Raw genomic sequence first — 21,629 nt, 5'->3', positions numbered from 1 at the left:
CCGGAGGGTGGCGCGGAGCCCGCGCTTTTCCCGGCCGCCCGCATCAGGGCGGCCGAAAGCGCGGGGCGGGCATGGCAGAGATGCGGCCGGGGCCGGCGGCGGGGCTGCAGCTCAGCGCGCTGCCCGACCACTCCCCGCTGCTGCAGCCCAGCCTGGCCGAGCTGCGGCGCCGGGCCCGGGCGGCCGGCGCTCCGCCGACGCCTCTGCCGCTCACCGACTCCTTCCTGCTGCGGTTCCTGCGCGCCCGGGACTTCGACCTCGACCTGGCCTGGCGGGTAAGCACGCTCCCCCGCTGCGTTCCCCCGCGCCGGCAGGGCTGGGGACCAGCGGCGTGGCCAGACCTCTGTGCAATCCCGAGTGGCCTGCCGACCCTTGGTGGGTACGCGCCCCCCACGCACCGGGCCGCGGGCGGGGTGGCTGCAGTGTTCTGAGAAATCCCGCGCCGGTCCTTCCAGTTTCTCTGAGTCGTGGAATTGGGAAACCTAGAAAAAGCTGGAGCGCTCTGGGGTGATGGCCCGTGTGACCCCAAACCCTGGAATTGTGCTCTAGATGAGTATCTCGAACCTATCAAGTTGGGGGGCGGGGATGCTTTTCCTGTCCGTGGCCCGAAGCCAGTGATAGAAAGCAAAGGAACAGCTGCGAAGTGGGGAACCCAGATTTATCACATCTTAGCAGATCACTCCACGTGTGGTGGGAAAAATGAAGGTCTGAAGCGAAATTCTAGCAAAATAGTGCCATTATTAATAATAATACTTAAGTGTCATGTCGGTAAAGCGGTCCAGTGTATGTTGAGTGGAAAGGTATAGGATGAGGTGGTTCTTTTGTGTTTCCAGGCATATTATAGATGGTTGAAGAAGGGGTGGTAAGAAGACAGGATTCAAGGCAGAGGGATGTAACCTTGAGTTCTGTTACTTTGGGCTCAGCATCCTCTTCTGTTAAATAATGGTGAGACAGCCTACCTCCCTGATTGGAGGATTGAACATTAACCAGTGGAGCAGAACAGCACGTACCCAGCACAGAGCCCGACAATATAGTAAGCGCTCAGCAGTTGAACCTGATCTAGCCCTTCTGCTGAGTGGCAGCCTTGGTGTCATATTGGGACGTGGGAGGCAGGAGAAGCATAATAGTGCAGAGTCGTAAAATGCCCCATTCTGAGTTTTGTTGTTGTTGTTGATTTTTATTTGAAAAAGTAAAGAGCATGGGTGGTTAACAAAATTCATAAACAGTAAAGAGTGCAAAGTAAGTTTCTAAAAGGAAAAAAGTTCCCCACCCTAAACCTTCATTTTGCTGGTCATTTACCCAGAAGCAGTTACTGTTATCTGTTTATCTTTCTAGATCTAGTCTGTGCTCACACAGGCATATGTATGTGTTTTACATTTGGCCTTGTTTATTTGTTTATTTTTTTTGTTTTTTTGTTATTACCAAATTTATCATAAAGATCAGCCTCGTTCGGTATGTATGCATATATCTTATTCTTTTGGGGGGCTGAGTACTATTCCATTGGATGGAATTATTAACCAGTCCCCTGTTATTAGAGGAGTTATCCTCAGCCAACGGCCATGCCCATGCATGCTGTTCATTCCTTCATTCAATGATTACTTTTTGAACTCTTACAATTTGCAAATGCAGTAAACAAGACAAATAGGATTTCTTCTATCACCAACTGGATATTGTAGTATCTCTTTATACATTTGTCTTTGTGCAAAAATAGGAATATATCCTTATAAGTTCAACCTGTAAAGTTGCTGGATGAAGTGAGGTGTGCATTTTGAGTGTTGACGAATAGAACTGTCCTTCAAAGTGTTTGCACTATTTTTATCACTTTTATATTACAAAATGGTGCCTTTTTCTCCATATCATCACCTACGCTGCAATATCAAACATTATGATCTCTGTCAACCTGCTTGGTGAGAGATTGGTTCTCATTATAATATCCATTTGTTTAATTATAAGTGAGGTTAATAATCTTTCATTTGTTTAAAATTTTTAAATTATTTTCCAGTTAACTGTTTTTACCAGTTGTTAATTTTCTTCCGTTTTGTTCACATAAAATATACATACACATTTTTTATTCATAAAATATCTTTATGTCTTAAAGAAAATAAGTCTTTTACCTAGTTTGTGGTCTTGTGACATTGTTGTACTATTTTTTTTCTGTGCAGAATTTGAACATTTTTATGTAATCACATGTATTGATTAGATTGTTCTTTGATTGTTTCTGGGTTTTATAAGCTTCTCTCCTCTCCAAAATTTTCTCTAGTAATTTATGACTTCTCTTTTTAATATTGGAGTTGCTAACTTACTGGGATTTATTTTGATGTTAGGAATGAAATAGGAATCTGACTTTAGTTTTGTCTTATCAGATGGCTACTCAGGTGTCCCAACATCATGGGTAATAAACTAATAGTTACTCAGCAACTACTAAATATAAAGACAATCTTAGGTCCTATGAGGAATGTAGTTTAAATGAAACATTCAACATATAAATGTGTAGAGATAACTAATAATAAAAAAGTATGCGATTTACTGATTTTGTTTTAGCTGCTTTTCCCTAGTAATGTCTAAACACAAGAAGGAATAAAATTTACCTTCAGCGACTGTTATATATATATTGTTTTCTGTATTCTTTATTTTCCTGAATTGTTTTCATTTCACCATCTCCTTGAGGAATTGGCTAGCAAGACTGTCTAAATCCACTGGATAGGGATCAAGTTTCTGTCTGTGAACTCTTTGCCTAACTTTTACGCCAACTGGAAAGGAAAGGGAAAGGCTTAGAGTGTGAAACTATTTTTTTTTTCAATTTCCTCCATAAAGGCAGCTAATTCAACTCAAACTCCCTTATTTATAATGTAAAAGCCCTAAGCTTTTAGAACATGAAGAAAGCTTGATAAGCCCCTCAGTTACAATGAAATTTCTCATTATTCTAGTTTTTGTATTTGAAGTTATAGTGAATTAATGAGGTTTTTATGATTCTAAAAGCTTATGGAGTACCAAGTATTTGGGTAGACAGTGTTTGTGTGGATTATCTCATTATTTCCTTATTTTAGAAGAAGTTGAGATGCAGTTTCTAGTCCAAAATCAGGTATTAAGTGGTGGAGTAGGGATTGGAACTTGGGTTGAACTCAGCAAAGCCTGTGCTCACAAGTATACTGCACTCGCCCCTCCTGTTCAAAACAATGAACATAAAACGGCCAACTGTTAACCTCTGTCTGTCCTTCATATTCTTGTGAATTCCTGTCGTTTATAAATGACTAGTTCAGTTCCCCGTGTTTTTGCTCCATGTGGCAAATTTTTTATCCTTTAAATATTTTTATGGTTTCCCCAAAGTCTTTGAAGCTTTCAAAAACCCCTTGAGTCTTCCACTAGCTTCTTTTGTCAAATTTATCATATCACATGTCAGTTTCAATGACTCTGCTCCTGGTAGTTACTGCCCTTAAGCAAATGTGTAACTTCTCTGAGCTTAATATTCTTATCCATAAAATGGGGTCACAGTAGTTACCTCTCAGGATGGTTGTGAGAAGAATTGAAATGATGCCATTAGACCCTGTAGCGCAGCACAACTATAGTTATTTTGTTTGAAAGTAGATGAAAAATGTGAGAAACCAACTCTCTTACAAAGCATAGTTAAAACAAACCCCAGCTTCTTTACATTTATTTATTCTTAACTGTGGCAAAACAGGTGCCTTCCAGTAATGAATGTTCACTTGCTGCCAATTTTTTTGTTGCTGTGGACTTTCGATGATTTGTTTGAGAATTGCCTGGTAGCAATTTGTCATTTACGTAACTTATTAATGTCAGCCAAGTTTTGAATTTATTTATCAGCAGAAAAGTAATGATCAAAGATCCAGGTTTAGATATTTCAATTTGCAAAAGCTAAATGTCAAAGGCAGGACAGTGATTTGCACATCTTTACGAAAAAGTCAGTTTTTCAAGTATGTGAATCGGGCTGGTTTACTCGTGCATGAATGTATTATTTCATTCCACACTTGTACCTAGCACTCTGCAAAGATGAATAAGCTGAGGACCCTGCCTGTTACCTAAAAGATCCCTTTGAATGAAACTACAACTTCTTTGATTTCATGGGAAATTAAAACCGTTATTTTTATAGAGGAGCTAATATGTTGCTTCTAGCGTTTTGCTTGAATCAGAATTAAAAGGACTATTTTTGTATCTGAGGGAACTATCAAAGTAATGAGCTCTGTAACATTCTTTTAACACTTATTCTGATGCCCTCTAAGACAGGAGGAGGAAGAGAAACTCATAGACTAGAATGAATATATCAGAATCGACAATGTACCTTTTGTTCTTTCTGCTTTTGGAAATTGCTATGTAGGTCACCAATTATTTCTTTGTTGGCTAATTTAGGAACATTTTTCTTTCGTACCCTGGAGTTTTATTAACCCATGGCAACATTCTCTTTTTTAAAAGAGTTCAGAAAAGTTTGTTAAATGAAGAAATGAGAGGGAGAAAGAGAAAGTTAGAAACACAACATAAGGGAGAGAGAGAGGAGAGGGTGCAGGCGCACACGTAACTTTTTCCTCCCTTCTGTTCACCATGGTGTGGCTGTTCCTCCGGTCCCACCAGCTTTTCTCTTTCTCCAGCCCTTCCAGCCATTAACGTTGCCCCAGGTTTGGAATTTCACCCTCTACTTGGCTTTTACATTTGCATTTGTATTTTCTTTTCCATATCATTGCTACTTTGTGATCACACCTGTCAGGTTTATTCCAGTGACTCTCAAACATGAAATTCGTCCCTTCCTTTCATCTAAACTTCCATTCCCCATTGCTAGCAGACGTGCTTAAACTCAAAACAAACATATTGTTGGGGCAGCAGGGTGGCCCAGTCGGTTAAGCGTCCGACACGTGGTTTCAGCTCAGGTCTTGATCTCAGAGTCCTGAAATCGAGCCCTGCGTCAGGCTCCACGCTCAACGTGGAGTTTGCTTGAGATTCTGTTTCCTTCTCCCTCTGCCCCTCCTGCTTCTGCTCTCTCTCTCTCTCTCAAAATAATTAGATAAATCTTTAAAACAAAACAAAAAACCCCAAACATATTGTCATTTTACAAAAATTGAGAAAGCTAAAGATCGTGAAGAGGAAAATTAAACCATAATAAACTTTAAATGCATCATTTGATTTTCGTATTCTCCAAGTACACTAGCAATATCTGTATTACTTGTAAATGCAGAGAAATCATTATTGGTGATTCTTCTAAAATAGAAAGAAAACAGGATTCCTTCAGACCATATTTTGTCAAGACCTGCTATCCGGGAGTACTGTTCCACTGGGAATGCACACCACTATTAACGAAGTTGATTTTTCTTCTTTTTCAATTAGTAGAATGTATAGCAGTGGTATAGAGGTGTTCCTTTGTATCTTCGATTTAGCTTTTTTTTGTAGGAAAGAAAATGAAACAAAAAAAATTCTAGTTATCTTTAACATAAACCTGCACTAAAGATAATCCGATGAGCGATAAATCCAAATAACTTTCCTATCGCAACAATAGCAGTGGTAACTACCACTCATTATGCCCATGTATGCTTTACGCTTAATCCTACAAGGCAGATATGGAGGAAACAGCACACAAAGGAGTTAAATATTTACCCACGATCACACAGGTGATACGTGGTAGAGTAAAGGTTTTTCTGACAAAACAGCCTGGGACTTTAACACTAACGTAGCATGGCATGGCATGTGTGATCCAGTCGTCACCAGCGGGTCGGCCCCAATGAGCGAAGGCATTTTATTCTGTGCACCGCTATAACTCAACTGCCTACCCAGCGTGTAGAACATTGGAGATGCTCCAAAAGTATTTGTAGAGCTAATTCCTTTGATTGATTTCTATTCTTTCTTATTTCAGAAAGGACTAAATGTGGATGTTTCAGTTATCTATTGCTGAGTAAAAAGTCACCCCCAAATTTAGTGGCTTAAACCACAACTATTTATTTGTCTGTGATTCTCTTGTTTGGGCAGGGCTGAGTGGGGATGGCTCATCTGTGATCCACATTGCATCAGCTGGGAACGTGGCTGAGACCAGACTAAGACGGGCTCTGGTTGGTCAGTGCCTCTTTCCACACAGACTTACTATTTAGTAATTTTATTCTTATGTGGTTTCTGGGTCCCCAAAAGCAAACTCAGAAAGTCCCAGCCTTCCCAAACTAGCACAGTGTGATTTCTGACAAAGCAAAATGTAAGGCTAGCCCAGATCCCTCGGGGAAGAATCAACTGGATTCCACCTGTAATGGGATGACTGGCATGTGTCCACCAGGAGAGGAGGTATTATTGGTAGCCATCTTTGGAGACTACCAACCAGAGGAGACAAATGAAAATTACTCAACTTTGAATTTGTGATGAAGTCTTATCACCTGAGATCCTTGATGGAGGGAACTTAAATTTTACAACTAAAAAAACCCCCAAAACTACAGATTAAAATCCTGACATAATGGATGTTAGTAAGGGCCCTACATAATGCCAAGGCTTTGCCTCCATTTTTACGAGGTGCTTCCCATGTATGCTATCTGTAGACAATTTTTATTTTATTTTTCAGCTACTGAAAAACTATTATAAGTGGAGAGCAGAATGTCCAGAAATAAGTGCAGATCTGTGCCCTAGAAGTATTCTTGGCCTTCTGAAGGCTGGTTACCTTGGAGTCCTGAGAGCCAGAGATCCCACTGGCAGCAAAGTTCTTATTTACAGAATCGGTAAGTCATATACAGCCCTGCTTTCCCTCTTCTTTCTTTTTCTTGGCTGCCATATTGAAAGCTTTATGAGTCCATATTTAAGAATTGCACTTTTCAGGTTTTAACTTAGGTTTAATGTAGACTGTAATGTCCCTCAAATACAATAAAACTGGCAATTGTGAGAAAATTAGAAACCAACGAAAATCTTGCTTCCATTCTTCCACACAGTCAGCTGTATAAAATAAGAGAGAAAGAAAACAGAATAGAGAAATACGGGGGAAAGGTGAAAAAGATCAAGGTAAAGTGTTTAGAAAATGCTTAGTAGGAAATCCAAATAAGTATTCTGAACAGTAATAAACACAAGCTCCACGAGAGCATGAATTTTGTCTGTTCTGTTCACTGTATCCTAACACTGAAACCAGGACCTAGTTCATGGTAGGTATTTATTAAATGTTTTTGGAGTGAGCGAATGGCTAGTTGGATAACGCCCAGCGCTGAGGAGCCAGGGGCTCATTCTCTGGGACAGGGGACGGTCCAGTGGGAAAGCGGCATCCCTAAGTAGTGTCAAAGACACTGTATTCCACATGCCCTCTTGTCACAGCTTCCCCTTTTCACCATTAGGCCTTCCTAGTGTTTCCTGTCGGTTGGTGACTGTCCCTTCCTTAGACCTGTGTGTGATTAAACATGGCGTGTAACAAAGAAGGACTCACGCTGCTCCCAGCATCCTCTCGTGGCCCAGCTAAAAGGACAAAGATAACCCATATTTCATGAGGAGAATCTCAGGAATTCTAATCTTACATGAAGTTTTACATCTGTAACTATCCTAGGGAACTTGAGAATATTTACAGATTTGCTTTTCCTACCTGATGATAGATAAGATGCCTGCCTGGCACTCAGCTGTTTATGATCTTGCAAGAAGGCGCTGCCTCTCATTCTTTAGGGTATCAGAACACCGACGAGAATGATCCTGGTTGTTTGCTCCAGCTAATGTGGCAGATACAGTTGTGTCAGTCATGAAGTCATTGTCCATAAAACAGACACCACAACGTCTGCCCTGTCCTTTTGTTGCCCCACCAGTGTTATAGGAAGATGACTGACGTTCCTCGGGTTCTTTAAGGGTAGAGTTGCCAGAGTAAAGATAGTATCTCTGCTTTACGTAGCCAGTAAACATAGAGTGTATGAAAATATGGTATGTCCAGTTTGAAGTTGAATTTTGGATAAACAGGGTATAATTTTTTAGTGTAAGTATGCCCCATGCATACTAAAACATTATTTGTTGTTTATCTGAAACTTAGCTTTAACAGGGCGTCTTATATTTTTATCTGGCAATGCTACCCAAAGGTCTCAGGAACATAAAACTGAAACCTGAAGGGGACCTTCTGCAATGGTCCTGGCTCTGTACTGCTTGGCTGGAGTTTCTTCACGTTTGTTCGTTAATTACCTGGAGCAAGTTAAGAAGTAAAAATGAGACCTTGATAGTGAAAAACCAAATGTGCTCCTTTGAGCATAAATACCTTAACACTGGGGACACCTGGCTGGCTCAGTCAGTGGAACATGCGACTCTTGATCTCAGGATTGTGAGTTCAAGCTCCACATTGGGTATAGACATTATTTAAAAATAAAAGCTTTACGAATAAAAAAATATATACATACATACCTTAGCACTGTAACAATTGTCTTTATTGCTTAGAGAGAGGGTTTCTTGTGGTACATTAACATTTAAGTATACTGTTTAACTAAAAGAGATTTTAAAATCAAGACAACATGGGGCGCCTGGGTGGCGCAGTCGTTAAGCGTCTGCCTTCGGCTCAGGGCGTGATCCCGGCGTTCCGGGATCAAGTCCCACATCGGGCTCCTCCGCTGGGAGCCTGCTTCTTCCTCTCCCACTCCCCCTGCTGTGTTCCCTCTCTCGCTGGCTGTCTCTCTGTCACATAAATAAATAAAATCTTAAAAAAAAAATAAAATAAAATCAAGACAACGTGTAGGTTGGGGCGCCTGGGTGGCTCAGTTAGTTAAACATCTGCCTTCAGGTCAGGTCGAGCCCCGGTTCTGGCTCCTTGCTCGGCGGGGAGCCTGCCTCTCCCTCTCCCCTCTGCCTGCGGCCTCCCTGCTTGTGCTCACTTTCTCTCTCTGTCAAATAAATACAATCTTTAAAAAAAGAAAAAGAAAAAAGAAAACACGTAGGTTAGTGATGGTCAGAATAGAAGGGCATGCATCAAATTTCCTGTGTGTTATGTAGAATGAGATGTTGCTCTAGGGTGGAAAGGGAAACCTCAGAAGAGGTTTAGGAGTAAAAGGAATGGATAAAGATTTATAAATTTCCTAAATGTAACTGAATTAATGGGAGAAATTAGAATAGGAAATCGGTGCTAGAGGTTTTCGGTAGAACATGAGCATAACCACCTTTCTCGAGGTACCATCTCTGCAGTGAAAGCAGTGAGAAAATGTACAGAGCCTTTTTCTCCAGTCCATCAGGGCAACACAAGGTGAAACTCAGTTTCTGCCATTATTAGCCTATAAGCCAGAGGATATGATTTTATGCCTTTTGAGACTACTATGCGGCAGCAGCAAAAATAAAATTTAACAGTATTAGTTTTGACTATGGCTTAGTTCTTAGGAATACAAGTTCTACAGCACATGCCCAGGTTGGAACTGCAGCTCTGCGACATTCGAGCTACGTGCGATGCTGTGTCCCTGGAACCCCATTTTCTCCTCTGTCAAACGGGCATAGTAAAAACCTATCTCACGGGGTTGCTGTGAGCATTAAATCCTGTAATACACATGAAATATAATTAGAACATTACCTGACATATAATAAGCACTCAATAAATACTAATTAAATACATGCTGGAAAAGGAATTAAGAAGTTAAGGCATGTTTTTCTTTTGCCTTAACGGAGCTTGGAGTCTAGACCAGCACTATATGATAGAATTTTCTTTGATGATGAAATTGTTCTACAATAGCCACCAGTCACATGTGGTCATTGGGCACTTGAAATGTGGCTTTTGCAACTAAGAAATTGAATCTTTAATTTAATTTAATGCTGATTAGTTTAAATTTAAATAGCCACACGTGGCTAATGGCTACCCTGTTGGACAGCATAGGTCTAGACAACTGTATTGGTGAGCTCGGAAATTTAGGCCAGTAACGGTTTTCTTGACTCAGACTTTGAATCGTTCTTGTATTTTTCACCATTGTAGCTTTCTGCCAGTGTCTGATATAGTCGAGTATATTTGAGCTGGCTTATCCATGAATTGATTACTCAAATTCTTACCAGGCAGCCGAGGCTCTTAAAAAGCAAAGGGCAATCCCATTGTGCCTTTCTGGGGATACTTCTGATTGTCTCTTTTCTATCTTTGAATTTTTCCTTGCTAGTAGACACTCCCAATCAACATTTAAAGCTATTAAGGGTCAGCCATCCAAAACAAAACTAAAACTCCTCCTCAATCCCACAAGACCCTCCAGCCTTCATCCCAGCCATCTCCCTACTCCTCATTCTCAAACATCTCAGATTAGTAATGTTCACCGCCATATTTTCACACAGTTTTTCACAATTCCTCTCAAACCACGCTGGCCTGGTTTCACTTCCACCTCTGTGCTGAAATGACCTTCACAAATCATCAGTGACCTTCTTTTCACCAAATCTAATGGACATGTTTGGTCCTGTTTTACTTGATCTCTCAACACAGCAAACCACTTCCACTTTCTTGAGATATCCTCTTCCCTTGGCTTTTCTGATGCCACATTCTCCTGACGTTTTCCTGACTTAACTGGCTGCCCCTCGAGTCTCCTTTGCTGGCACCACCTGCTCTACCACATTTTATTTTATTTTATTTTATTTTATTTTATTTTATTTTATTTTATTTTATTTTTAAAGATTTTATTTATTTGAGAGAGACAGCCAGCGAGAGAGGGAACACAAGCAGGGGGAGTGGGAGAGGAAGAAGCAGGATCCTAGCGGAGAAGCCTGATGTGGGGCTCGATCCCAGAACGCCAGGATCACGCCCTGAGCCGAAGGCAGACGCTTAACAACTGCGCCACCCAGGCGCCCCTGCTCTACCACATTTTAAATTCTGAAATTCTTTGGCGCGTTGGCCTCAGCTTCCTCTTCTTATGCTACTTTCCATATAGACCTAAGATAAGCCCTGTTGTAGACTGTCATACAAATACGAACAACTCTCAGATTTCTGTCTTCACCCCACCATCGCCTGTCCCCAGGGATCCATACCAGCAGCTCCCTATTCCAACTGTCTCCAATTGGATGTCTCTCAGGCACCATTTTTTCATGTCCAAAACTACTTATGAGCTTTTCCTCCCAAACATTTTTCTTCCACTGTTTCCAATCTCAGTAAATGGTACCACCATTCTACCCAGTTGTCCAAGCCAGAAACTTTGGTATTTTGCAACTTTACCATTACTTAATCATGAATCTTTTTTTCCCCTCTTCCTCATTTGTATCCTTAGGCACTCCATGGAACCTTCAGTATGAAGACTTGCATTTTTTTCAGCTTCGGAACATTTTTCTCTACCGTCATTCCTCTTTACCCTCTTCCCTAGGCTCTGCATTATTACCTTCCAGAACTCTAATTAGGTGGATGTTGAAACTCTGGATCTAGCTGTATGTCTCTAGCTGCATGAGTCTTTTGATGCCTACATATCAACTCTTGGCTCTTTTCAGAGAATTCCTCAGCTTGGTATTCCAAACCATTATGCACTCATTGGCTGTGTCTTTTCTATTTGTCCCATCAACTGAGATTTGCTTGAATTATCATGTTTTTGTTTCCAAGATCTCAACTGAGTCTTTAAAATATTAACCTATTCTTCTAATAGCCTACATTATCCTTTTCTTCCCTCACTGACATTATTTTGTCTCTTTTTAATGTCTCTTGCTTTATTAACTGTTTGCTTAGGTTTTAGTGCCCTCGTCTATTGAGTGTGGTTCCCCTCTTCTTTGTGTGTATTTTTAAAAATGTTATAATACCTAGTGAATGTGTATCTTCTTTTAAGATCACCTGTTTGCCTGTCCATTACTGTCATTTCAGTTTGCCGTGGACTGCCCAGGGACAGTGGGGGAAGGGAGAGGATGGGAATGTCAGTAATTCTTTGTTGTTTTCCCTGGGTGTGGGCAGCTACCGGAGTGCTTCCCTGGCTCTTTTCCAAAGCCCACACTTAAACTGTTCTGGCCTGTACAGACATGACGGCTATGTGCTGTTGCCCCCAACGGGTGTCTGACACATCAGCCCGCCAGGCTGCTCTTCATCCATTTCCCTTAGCAACCTCTTTGGTTACCAAAAGGCCCTAGTTACTCTTTATAATCCTTTATCATCCAAAAGCCCTTGCTTTTCCCATTTCCAACACCTCCAAGCAGGGAGCATACCTGGGGACATTTTCATTTTTAGCAACAACCCTCTCCTGAATGTTTTGGGCTGTAGCTTCATCTGGCAGTCAAATCCAGCCTGCATTCATTCTTTTCTCCCCCACACTCTCAAAAATCTGTTCTTCACTAGGAATCTGAGGGTGGAGGGAAAAGCAGGAACATGTTTTTGGACCACCAATTTGATCCATTATTCAATCCACGATCTTTGTACATGTTTTTATTTCTACTGATCTTTTAAGTCTCAGAAGAATTACTTTCCTCCTGAAGCTTTATACTATGCTGAGACATGCTATTTTAAAATTTTTTTTAGCACAATGGGACCCAAAAGTTTTCACAGCTTACGATGTTTTTCGCGTAAGTCTAATCACATCCGAGCTTATTGTACAGGAGGTAGAAACGCAACGGAATGGTATCAAGGCTGTCTTTGATCTAGAAGGCTGGCAGTTTTCTCATGCTTTTCAAATTACCCCATCTGTAGCCAAGAAGATTGCTGCTGTTCTTACAGTAAGTGTATATTTTTAAGTCTTTGGGATTCTAATTCCAAATAATAGATTTAAATTTAGTTATATGTTCAACAAAGCAAGAAGACAGTACATTTATTAGAAAATTAAATAATTTTAAAATGATACCTAGAATTCAATAATACTAAGAGGAAGTAAAGTGTCATTCATAAAAGAAAGAATGTTGCAACAAACTGAAAATACGTTCAAATTAGTAACCACAGAATTTATGCATTTAAACAATAACATGGTAACTTTCTCTTTGTTATTAAAATTTTCTTCCTAAATTAGAAGATTGACTCAGAACAATATTTATAGCAATGGTACAATAAAATCTTACATTCTTGGTAGGTATAAATTGATACAGTTCTTTCAGAAATTAAAAGGTTTTTAAGAAGGCCATCATCTTTGATCCGGTAATTCTACTTTCAGGGACCTAGCCAACGCATAATCTGAAATACAGTAAAGACTTCATATATAATAACAATAGTAGCTTACTATGTGCCAGGTACTTTGCTAAATGTCTCAAGTGCTTTACCACTTACGGCCAAACAAGCCTATGGCTATTATTTTTCCCATTTTACAGATTAATTAACTATGTCACAAGGGTGACATAGCAATGCCCAAGCACACATATTTTGTCAGCAGTGAAGTAAGAATTCCAGTTCAGGTCATCTGAATGTAAGAGTTGTGTTTAGAACCACCATTGCCTCTGATAATATAGTTACTATAGCATCAATTTTTAAAGATGAAAGTTAGAAACAGCTTATTTGTCCAGATATAGGAAAATTATGGTATATCCATTTGATAGATCATCGCAACAATATTAAAACTCATGATATGCACAAAAATTGTATTATGTAAATGAAACAAAACAGGGTGCAAAATATTTAGAGAGTGTATTGGCAATTATGTTTAAAATAAAATTATGCATAGAAAGAACCTGGAAGGAAAAGCTCCAAACTGATAATACATCTGTAAAAGCTATGCATAGGGAAAAAAAAAAGAATTTTGCATGAAAGAAATTTGGCAGGAGAAATCTGTATGTGAACACATTTTGGGTAGAAAAATTATTGAAGTGTTTTTTTTTAATTCTTAACTTTTTAAATGTTCTACAGAAACCTGTATTACTTTGATGTGAAAGATGTATACCTGTGTCAAAAGTTTAAAAGTGTGTGCTTACTATTCCTTCAGCTTCTATGAAATTTAAATTTTTTTCTCAAAATAAGAATTAGGGGAAAATGATTAAATATAAATATCCAAATGACTCATTGGTTCCTTGAAAGAACATTTATATGTGATTGGAGAGGAGATTTTCTGTGTCTTACTTACAAAAGATGCAGGTCTTTTTAAAAATACTTTGCCTAAGCTGTAACGTGAACCTTTTTTTAGAGATCTTTCCTTAATCTAGCGACTGTGAGCTGCAAAGCAGACTATTGTGTTGATGAAATAAATAATTTCGAAAATAAAATCCCACTTTAGGTACTGCACTAAGTATAGCAGGTGTTCAGAGAAGGGACTGGTCAATAGGAATATATATTGACTTATGCTTTGTTATTAATAATTTTTTCTTTATTTTCAAAAGGATTCCTTTCCATTAAAAGTTCGTGGTATCCATTTGATAAATGAGCCAATAATTTTCCATGCTGTCTTTTCCATGATTAAACCATTCCTGACTGAAAAAATTAAGGAACGGGTAAGTAAAACATGAATTCAAGTCACTATTCTTTTGTACCAAATGTTCCAATCCTTTTTATTTAAGGATTGCATTATTACTTCTCCTCCCCACAATTAACCCAATGTTTTAAGTATTGTCTAACAAACCATTTTTATAAATTAAAATTCCTTTTTAATTTTGAAAAATCAAGTTAGGCTGCAGGGAGAAACAGCCTCTCATTCATTGATGTGGGAGTGCAAAATGGTATATTCCCTATAGAGGGCAGTGTGGTAATATCAAAATTAACAGCCTTTGCAGTTCTGGGATTTTATCCCACAGATATACCAGCACATAAACAAAATTACAGACACAAAAAGGATTCATTGCAGCAAAAGATTGGAAATCACCAACTGTTCATCATTAGGGAACTGGTTAAAGAACTATATCAATACAATGGAATACAGTAAGATTTTCATGATGTACTGTAAAGTGAGATAAAAAAATGAAGAATAGTTTTTATAGTATGCTACCTTTTGTATAAAACGGGGAGAAATCAGAATCTCTAACTGTATTCGCATTAAAAGGATATGAAAGAAAGCAACCTAACTATATGTAATAGAGTAGAGGTGTAGACGGGGTGGATGAGGTTTGAGTAGGGACCTAGACATCTCATTGTATATCTTTTATCTTGTTTTGATTTCTAGCCATATGAATGTATTATCTGTGCAAATAAAAAAAATAAATTATTTAAATTAGACATGCATAACTGAAAACCACAGTACTCAAGGTATGTGACTTAATGTCATGTTAGTTAAAGCAAAGAGATTTAATGGTGTTTTTTTTGTTTTGTTTTTATTTTTACCTATCCTGTGAAGCCTTATCTCAGATGACTATCTGATATCTCTTAGGATTTTTCAAGTATTAAAAATAAAATCTGAATTCCCAAGAATGGCAACCACTCTTCTTCTTCTTCTTTTTTTATTTTTTTTTACTGTTGGAGGACTTTACCAATGTTTCCTCTCTTCTCTTGAATATTTGACAGAGAGAGAGGCAGCGAGAGAGGGAACACAAGCAGGGGGAGAGGGAGAAGCAGGTTTCCCACTGGGCAGGGAGCCCGATGTGGAGCTCGATCCCAGAATGCTGGGATCATGTCCTGAGCCAAAGGCTGACGCTTAACGACTGAGCCATCCAGGCACCCTGGCAACCACTCTTCTACATTAATCTGTAAAGGATAATTTGTCGAGGTTATCCAGTAAGAATTTCTATCTGTCTTCAAGAAGAACCACACCTATGAAGATGGCCACTTTTCATTCTAGTATTTTTAGGAAAGTCAATTTTGGGGGGCTCATTTTTGTCTCTCTTCAGTGTAACTTGATACTTTTTGTTTAACTCTGAAAGATCTAAAAATAAGTATTTCTATTTTGGGTTATATTCTGGACAAATAAAAATAAAAACAACAATAAACTGAACCTAATAAATAGGAGAATATGAACAAAAAAAGAAAGAAAAACTAAAAAATTGAGAAGGTAGGTGAAGAATTTCAGCGAAAGATAATTGACATGATACAGACTTCCCAAAGTAAGGAATGGGGACCCAATCCAGCCATTCTCCTCCCTTTCAACATTTTGGCAATACCCTGTGAATGTTCTTATTTGCCCCCTTCTGAGGAAATAGAATTTTTTTCTAATTAGCTGATGATATTTTAAACATTTCAGAAGAAATCAAGAATCGGGACTGTGAGGTTCCCGAGTACAGGAAACTTGTTTCATTTATCTTTGAATTCTCATATCCTAGCATATAATAGCTGCTTTTAAATGATCATTGAATGTATAGACGAACATTTTACCCTAGCAGGTGGGAAAAGGGTACTTACTTATTTTTAGCAAGATGTGCTTTTCATTGAAGGTTCTAAGTCTTTATTTTAACTTCATGACATTATATGATCACTTTTTATAGTTTAAAGTATTTGAAAATTTAAGGTTCTCAACCATCATAATTGTCTCTTAATTCTGCACTAACCAAGAGTATACATCAACTGTGCCACATAAATTGCTCCCCATATACATAGCTCCCCATATACATAGCTGTGTGCACAGATATATGCTTCTAATTCATATGAACTAATACCAGGTAGTATATTTTTATCATCTCTAGAACAGTCTCAGGATGTTAGATATTTTGCTAAGAATCACCTGTACATTAGGGAATAGAATGTATAAAATAATTTTATTTAGTTTTAAAAATCTGCTTTTGAAAGAGGACAGAATATCTTTTTATAAATCTTATGTAGTCATAGGAATATAAATACATATAAAAACAATAGGATGGTTAGACTCATAAACAGCACAACGGAAATTGAAGTATAATTCTTACATAAGCAGAGAAATAAAGGGCATAGTATCTGTACATGCTCTCCTAGCTTGAAAGTCATTAGAATGCCTTATTTTATGGTGTTGATTTTACATTAGAAACGTATCTAATCTACTGAGAGACTGAGGGCATATCTTCTAAAACATTTTGGCTATTTCAGATTCACATGCACGGCAACAATTACAAACAAAGCTTACTTCAGCATTTCCCAGACATTCTTCCTCTGGAATATGGTGGTACAGAATTCTCCATGGAGGATATTTGTCAGGAGTGGACAAATTTTATAATGAAGTCTGAAAATTATCTCAGCAGTATTTCGCAGATCAATCAATGAGAAGAAGTAATTTAATGTCAATGACTTCCTAATTATAAATACATGAGTGAGATCCTACCTGGTTATATGAATGAAAGAAAAAAAATCCTCTAAGCTAATTAACACTTGTCTAACTGATATTTTAAAATGTAAAACTCTTTAAACATGAGCAACATGGATATTTGGGAAACCTCTTGACTTTTTAAATGCATTTTCTGTATCTTTCAAGTAGTTAAATGTTAGTATACCTTATAAGCATAGAAAGGATTCCTGATTTTTATACTTGAAAGTATCTCCTAAAGTAGCTGTTTCTGAAAAATTTCATTTTCAACAAGTTATCTGACTACATTGGTTTAGTAATAAATGTATAAATAGTCCACAGAAAAGAAGTATTAGTACAAATCAATTAATGATAAAATTTATTAAAACCCATCTTAGGTGGATGTCAGATTAGATTATAATTCAGATTAAAATCTGAATACAGTTTTACAGAGTTATTTCTGTGGGCTGGCAAGATGGTTCATCTCAGGGAAGTTCTATTTCAGCATATCTGCACAATAAAAACTTTTGATTGAAAAGTCTGTATACCATAAACTATTGTATGTAGCATCTAGAGCTCTTTATGAAATTACTCTTGTTGATACAACTGATAATCGAAAATAATTTAGGAAATATTTCAGGCATAGCTGATGGTTTCTTAATACTATTTCTGCATTTTCAAATAAATCAAGAATGTAATTTTGACTTCAGTTTTTGGTTATTTTTATCATGACTACATAGAGAACTAGAAATGGAATAATATTTAATTGTCATACATGGATTCTATTTTTAATGGAACAGTAAACTACACAAAGGAAAGGAAATGTTTACATTTTAAAAATCACTGTCAGTTACACCTGGAACTTTTCAGATTATGTATGAAATAATTCTACTTTTACTATATAAATATAGTAATATTTAGAATATTCTAGCCAAATTCTGTAATTCATATTTACTTTAAAAAACCAGTAGTTAAAATGTGCTGTTTGTATTATAGTTTATGTCAAACAATATTTTGTTTATTAAGAAAGATACACTGTCAATATAGCTTTCAATTTATGACAATTTTTATAGTGTTTCATGATTTTTTAATTTTATTTTAAGCTTGAAAATAAAAAAAGGTGCAAAATCTGTTAAACATTTGTTCAGCTTAGTTGGGCTTCAACACTAATCATACAATAGTATCTTTGTGAAAGGATATATGAAGGTTGTTTTTCTTTATAAGAAAATTATTCTAATCAGGTGAGCTGATTCTTGTAATTCTCTGTACATATGTCTATGAAAAAATTGAGAGCAATTGTGAATGTTTTTAGAGAACATACTTGATTTTGAGTTGGCATTGGGAAGCTAACTTTACATTATAAATTGTTATTAAAAAATTAGATTATGACTGTTTTCTAAAAAAAATTATAAAGTCTTCCTTACAAAATCACATAATTCACAAAATTGTATAATTAGAAATATCAGCAGAATAAAATCATTGAAAAAGAACAAACAATAACAACAACGAAAAGGTCTAATTTACCCAACTTTGATTCCTCTGTAAAGGAGGTTTATATCAGGGTTCCACTTCATTTACGTTTCAGTACTTAAAACACTTTCTTATGACACAGTGAAGCACACGAATAAAGGGTAGTATTTAAAAATGTCTTTTAAATGTGACTCACTGGTGATGTTATCAACAGTAAATAGAATTAAAATACGTCAATCAACAGAAGTACATTTCATGATGGGACTTTGACTTTTTTTTTAAATGCAACAATTCACCGAAGAACATTAAAAGAACAATGTGAAATGAGCAGGCAATTTTATAAGGTGGTAAGATAAATAACTATCAAATTGTCTCTATTACTTTACTGTAATTGCACCAGAAGTGCCTTTTATTTATAAGGTTAACCCTAGCATGTGCTCATTGTGTTACTGAGCTGCACAATAATTTATTTGTCTTAATATTGTTCAACAGAAAATAAATCTTTCACATAAACAATAGCTGTTTCTTTTTCATTTTTAAATACAATACAAATATTAGGCGTTTGTTCTCAAAAATGGCTTTTCTTTACACAAAAGTTTAAGAAAACCTTACCACATCTGGTTGTCCATTACACAAATGCTAGTTTTTCCTCTGTAAGTTTTCATCACAGGATGGTTTTCCAGGCTGCTGAGTTCAACACTATCTTCCTCTAGTATCTTTTGCTGTGCTTAAAGGGACCACAGACTAATTTCAGGAAACTAAGCCATGCAGATTTAAGAAGTTAAAACTTCTAAGCGAAAAAAGAGTGTGCTACTTAATCAGATAATTTAATTTTGAAACAATCTCCTGTTAGCTGTGATTTTATATTATATATTTTTACTATATTTATATATAGTAAAATAATGTATATTACTATATGATATATGATACATGTTTAAATATATATGATATTTATATGTTTTTCTTACAGAAATAACAAGAAGAACTAGAGCAAATACGGTCTTTGCCGCTCATCTAAATTAAGGCTGTAGCTCACAAAACAGGTCAAACCTACAAACCAACCAAAAACTCAGTAAATTAGTAGGATGGTGTTGTCTGAAACACTGCTTACTGGCCTTATATGTTGAATTTTGCCATACTGAGATGCTGTGGAGGAACTGTAACTTGCACAGGCGGAAATAGAAATGAGGGTAATAAAATTAGGATCGGCAGCAGTACATCTCCACTGATTTTGTCAGCAAGGATACATACATCCTCCTCTTGCCCTCATAGCTAGTCCTTGCTTCACTGTTCTCTTTTCGACCCAGGTCAATCATATTAATCTATAAAATGTCTACCGTTTTTCTTTTTTTTTTTTTTTTTAGATTTTATTTCTTTGTCAGAGAGAGAGAACAAGCAAGGGGAACGGCAGGCAGAGGGTAAAGCTGGCTCCCTCTGAGCAAGGAGCCCAGTGCAGGACTCGATCCCAGGACCCTGGGATCATGACCTGAGCCGAAGGCAGATGCTTAACTGACTGAGCCACCCAGGTACCCCAAATTTCTACTTTTGATAACACTGTACACTGAATTAAATAGTACAGTGAATAAAAAAACTAACTCGATGTTACCTAGAAGAGAGAAAATATATATCTAAAATAGCCAGGTAAACTGCAGTATAGTATAAGGGTCATTAGAATGGTTCCAATAGAATGCTTTGGAAGGAAAGATAATTTCCACGTGGGGTAACTGAGGATGTGTTCTTAGACGAGGTACAATTTGAAGCAGAGCCTTTAAGGCGAATTGACTGCCCTACAGAACAATGAGAACTGAGGAGAGGAAGGATATTCTAAGAAATAGCATGAGCAAAGACAGAGACGAGAAAGAATAGGCCATGTCTGAGAACAGTAAATAGCCCTATTATTTTTGGAGGGAGGGAACGGGTACAGGAGAGTAAGACTTCCCCTAGAAAGATGCCCATGAAACAAAATGTGGGAGGCCTTGAACACCTGCTGAAGGGCACTCAAACGTATGGATTATTTTGTGCCAGACAAAACTTTAGATTCACATACATTGTGTCATTCCATCTTTGCTGAAAAAAAGGCAAGTGGCATTATGCCCATTTTTACAGAAGAGAACTGAACTTTGAACGTGTCTGTTCCTGGCTCAGATTCGCAGAGCTAGTGAATGCCAGCATCAGACTGAGCTTGGCTGGCCTGGCTATAAAATCCACACCCTCCACAACACCACCATGCTCCTCATAGACCCAGTTCCACAGGCCACCAGATTCTACCAATCCTACTTGGAAATGTCTGACCCCGACCCATTTCCAAGATTAATCATCTCTCATCAGACCTGCCATAATAGCTTCCACGTTAGACTACCAGTGTCTCATTATTCTTGCCCTTACGTACCCCTTCTACCACTGCCAGACTTCTCCTTCTGCAAGATTTTATCCCCTGAACTTGGAGAGAGCAGCACTGCATGTGTGGTAAACTGCTAATTGGCATCTGAGGCCCTTTACAACCAGGCCCAACCTGTTCTTCCATCCTTACATTGCAGGACTTTGAACCCCACCTGTACTCTAGGCACTCAACCTTTTTACCACTTTGAAAATCACCCCCTCCACGCAAGACATCTCAGAATCAGTAGTAAGAGAGGGGCTGAGGGGAGGGAGGGGAAATGTGTGTATTGTGTCCTCTGAACCTTTGCTCTTATTGTTTTCTCAGCTCCATGCCCTTTCCTGTTTTCTCTGCTCATCTGCAGAGTCCTGCTCACTTGTCACATCTGGGAAAACTCTAACCTTCCAGAGAATTCCTTGCTCCTACTTGTGGATCCTCTGTGTGGAGGTCTCAGACAGTCCTTATGACACTGAATTTATAGTTGTTTACCTGCCTGTCTCCCCGCTGGAAAGTGTTAAATGCAGACAGTCTTTCTCACCTTTGTATAATCAGTATCTAACCAACGTCTAGCACAGGGTCAATACGCAATATGCAGACCTTACTGAGGGATATTTTGCATTGCAAGTCTGGGTGACAGCCACCAGGGGAACAGTCACAAGTGGGATGAAGGTCTGCTTTATGCTAAATGGAATATTGTCCACTGGGAAGTTGAGCTGTTCTCAGCAGCCTCCTTACAAACCCTCAGACTTAAGCTCCTCTCTCTACTTTTTTTCTCTCTCTCATCCTAACTGTTAGCTGTGTTACAGTGATAAGGTCCTAATTGGGCTTTATTTCTGCCTCAAACTTCAATC

At 38.1% G+C, this 21,629-nt stretch overlaps 1 protein-coding gene across 1 annotated transcript; it reads left to right on the top strand.

Moving 5' to 3' along the window:
• The first annotated feature begins 71 nt into the window (after positions 1-71).
• TTPA (alpha tocopherol transfer protein) lies at positions 72-18,919 on the top strand. Its single transcript, XM_040625737.1, has 5 exons — positions 72-275; positions 6,542-6,695; positions 12,362-12,555; positions 14,137-14,247; positions 16,739-18,919. The coding sequence occupies exons 1-5, from the start codon at positions 72-74 to the stop codon at positions 16,910-16,912; spliced, it is 837 nt and encodes a 278-aa protein (XP_040481671.1). The 3' UTR covers positions 16,913-18,919.
• The last annotated feature ends 2,710 nt before the right edge of the window (positions 18,920-21,629 follow it).

Source organism: Ursus maritimus, unplaced genomic scaffold (assembly GCF_017311325.1).
Source record: "Ursus maritimus isolate PB19 unplaced genomic scaffold, ASM1731132v1 scaffold_9, whole genome shotgun sequence".
NCBI lineage: Eukaryota > Metazoa > Chordata > Mammalia > Carnivora > Ursidae > Ursus > Ursus maritimus.
This window is presented reverse-complemented; position numbering and strand designations above follow the sequence as displayed.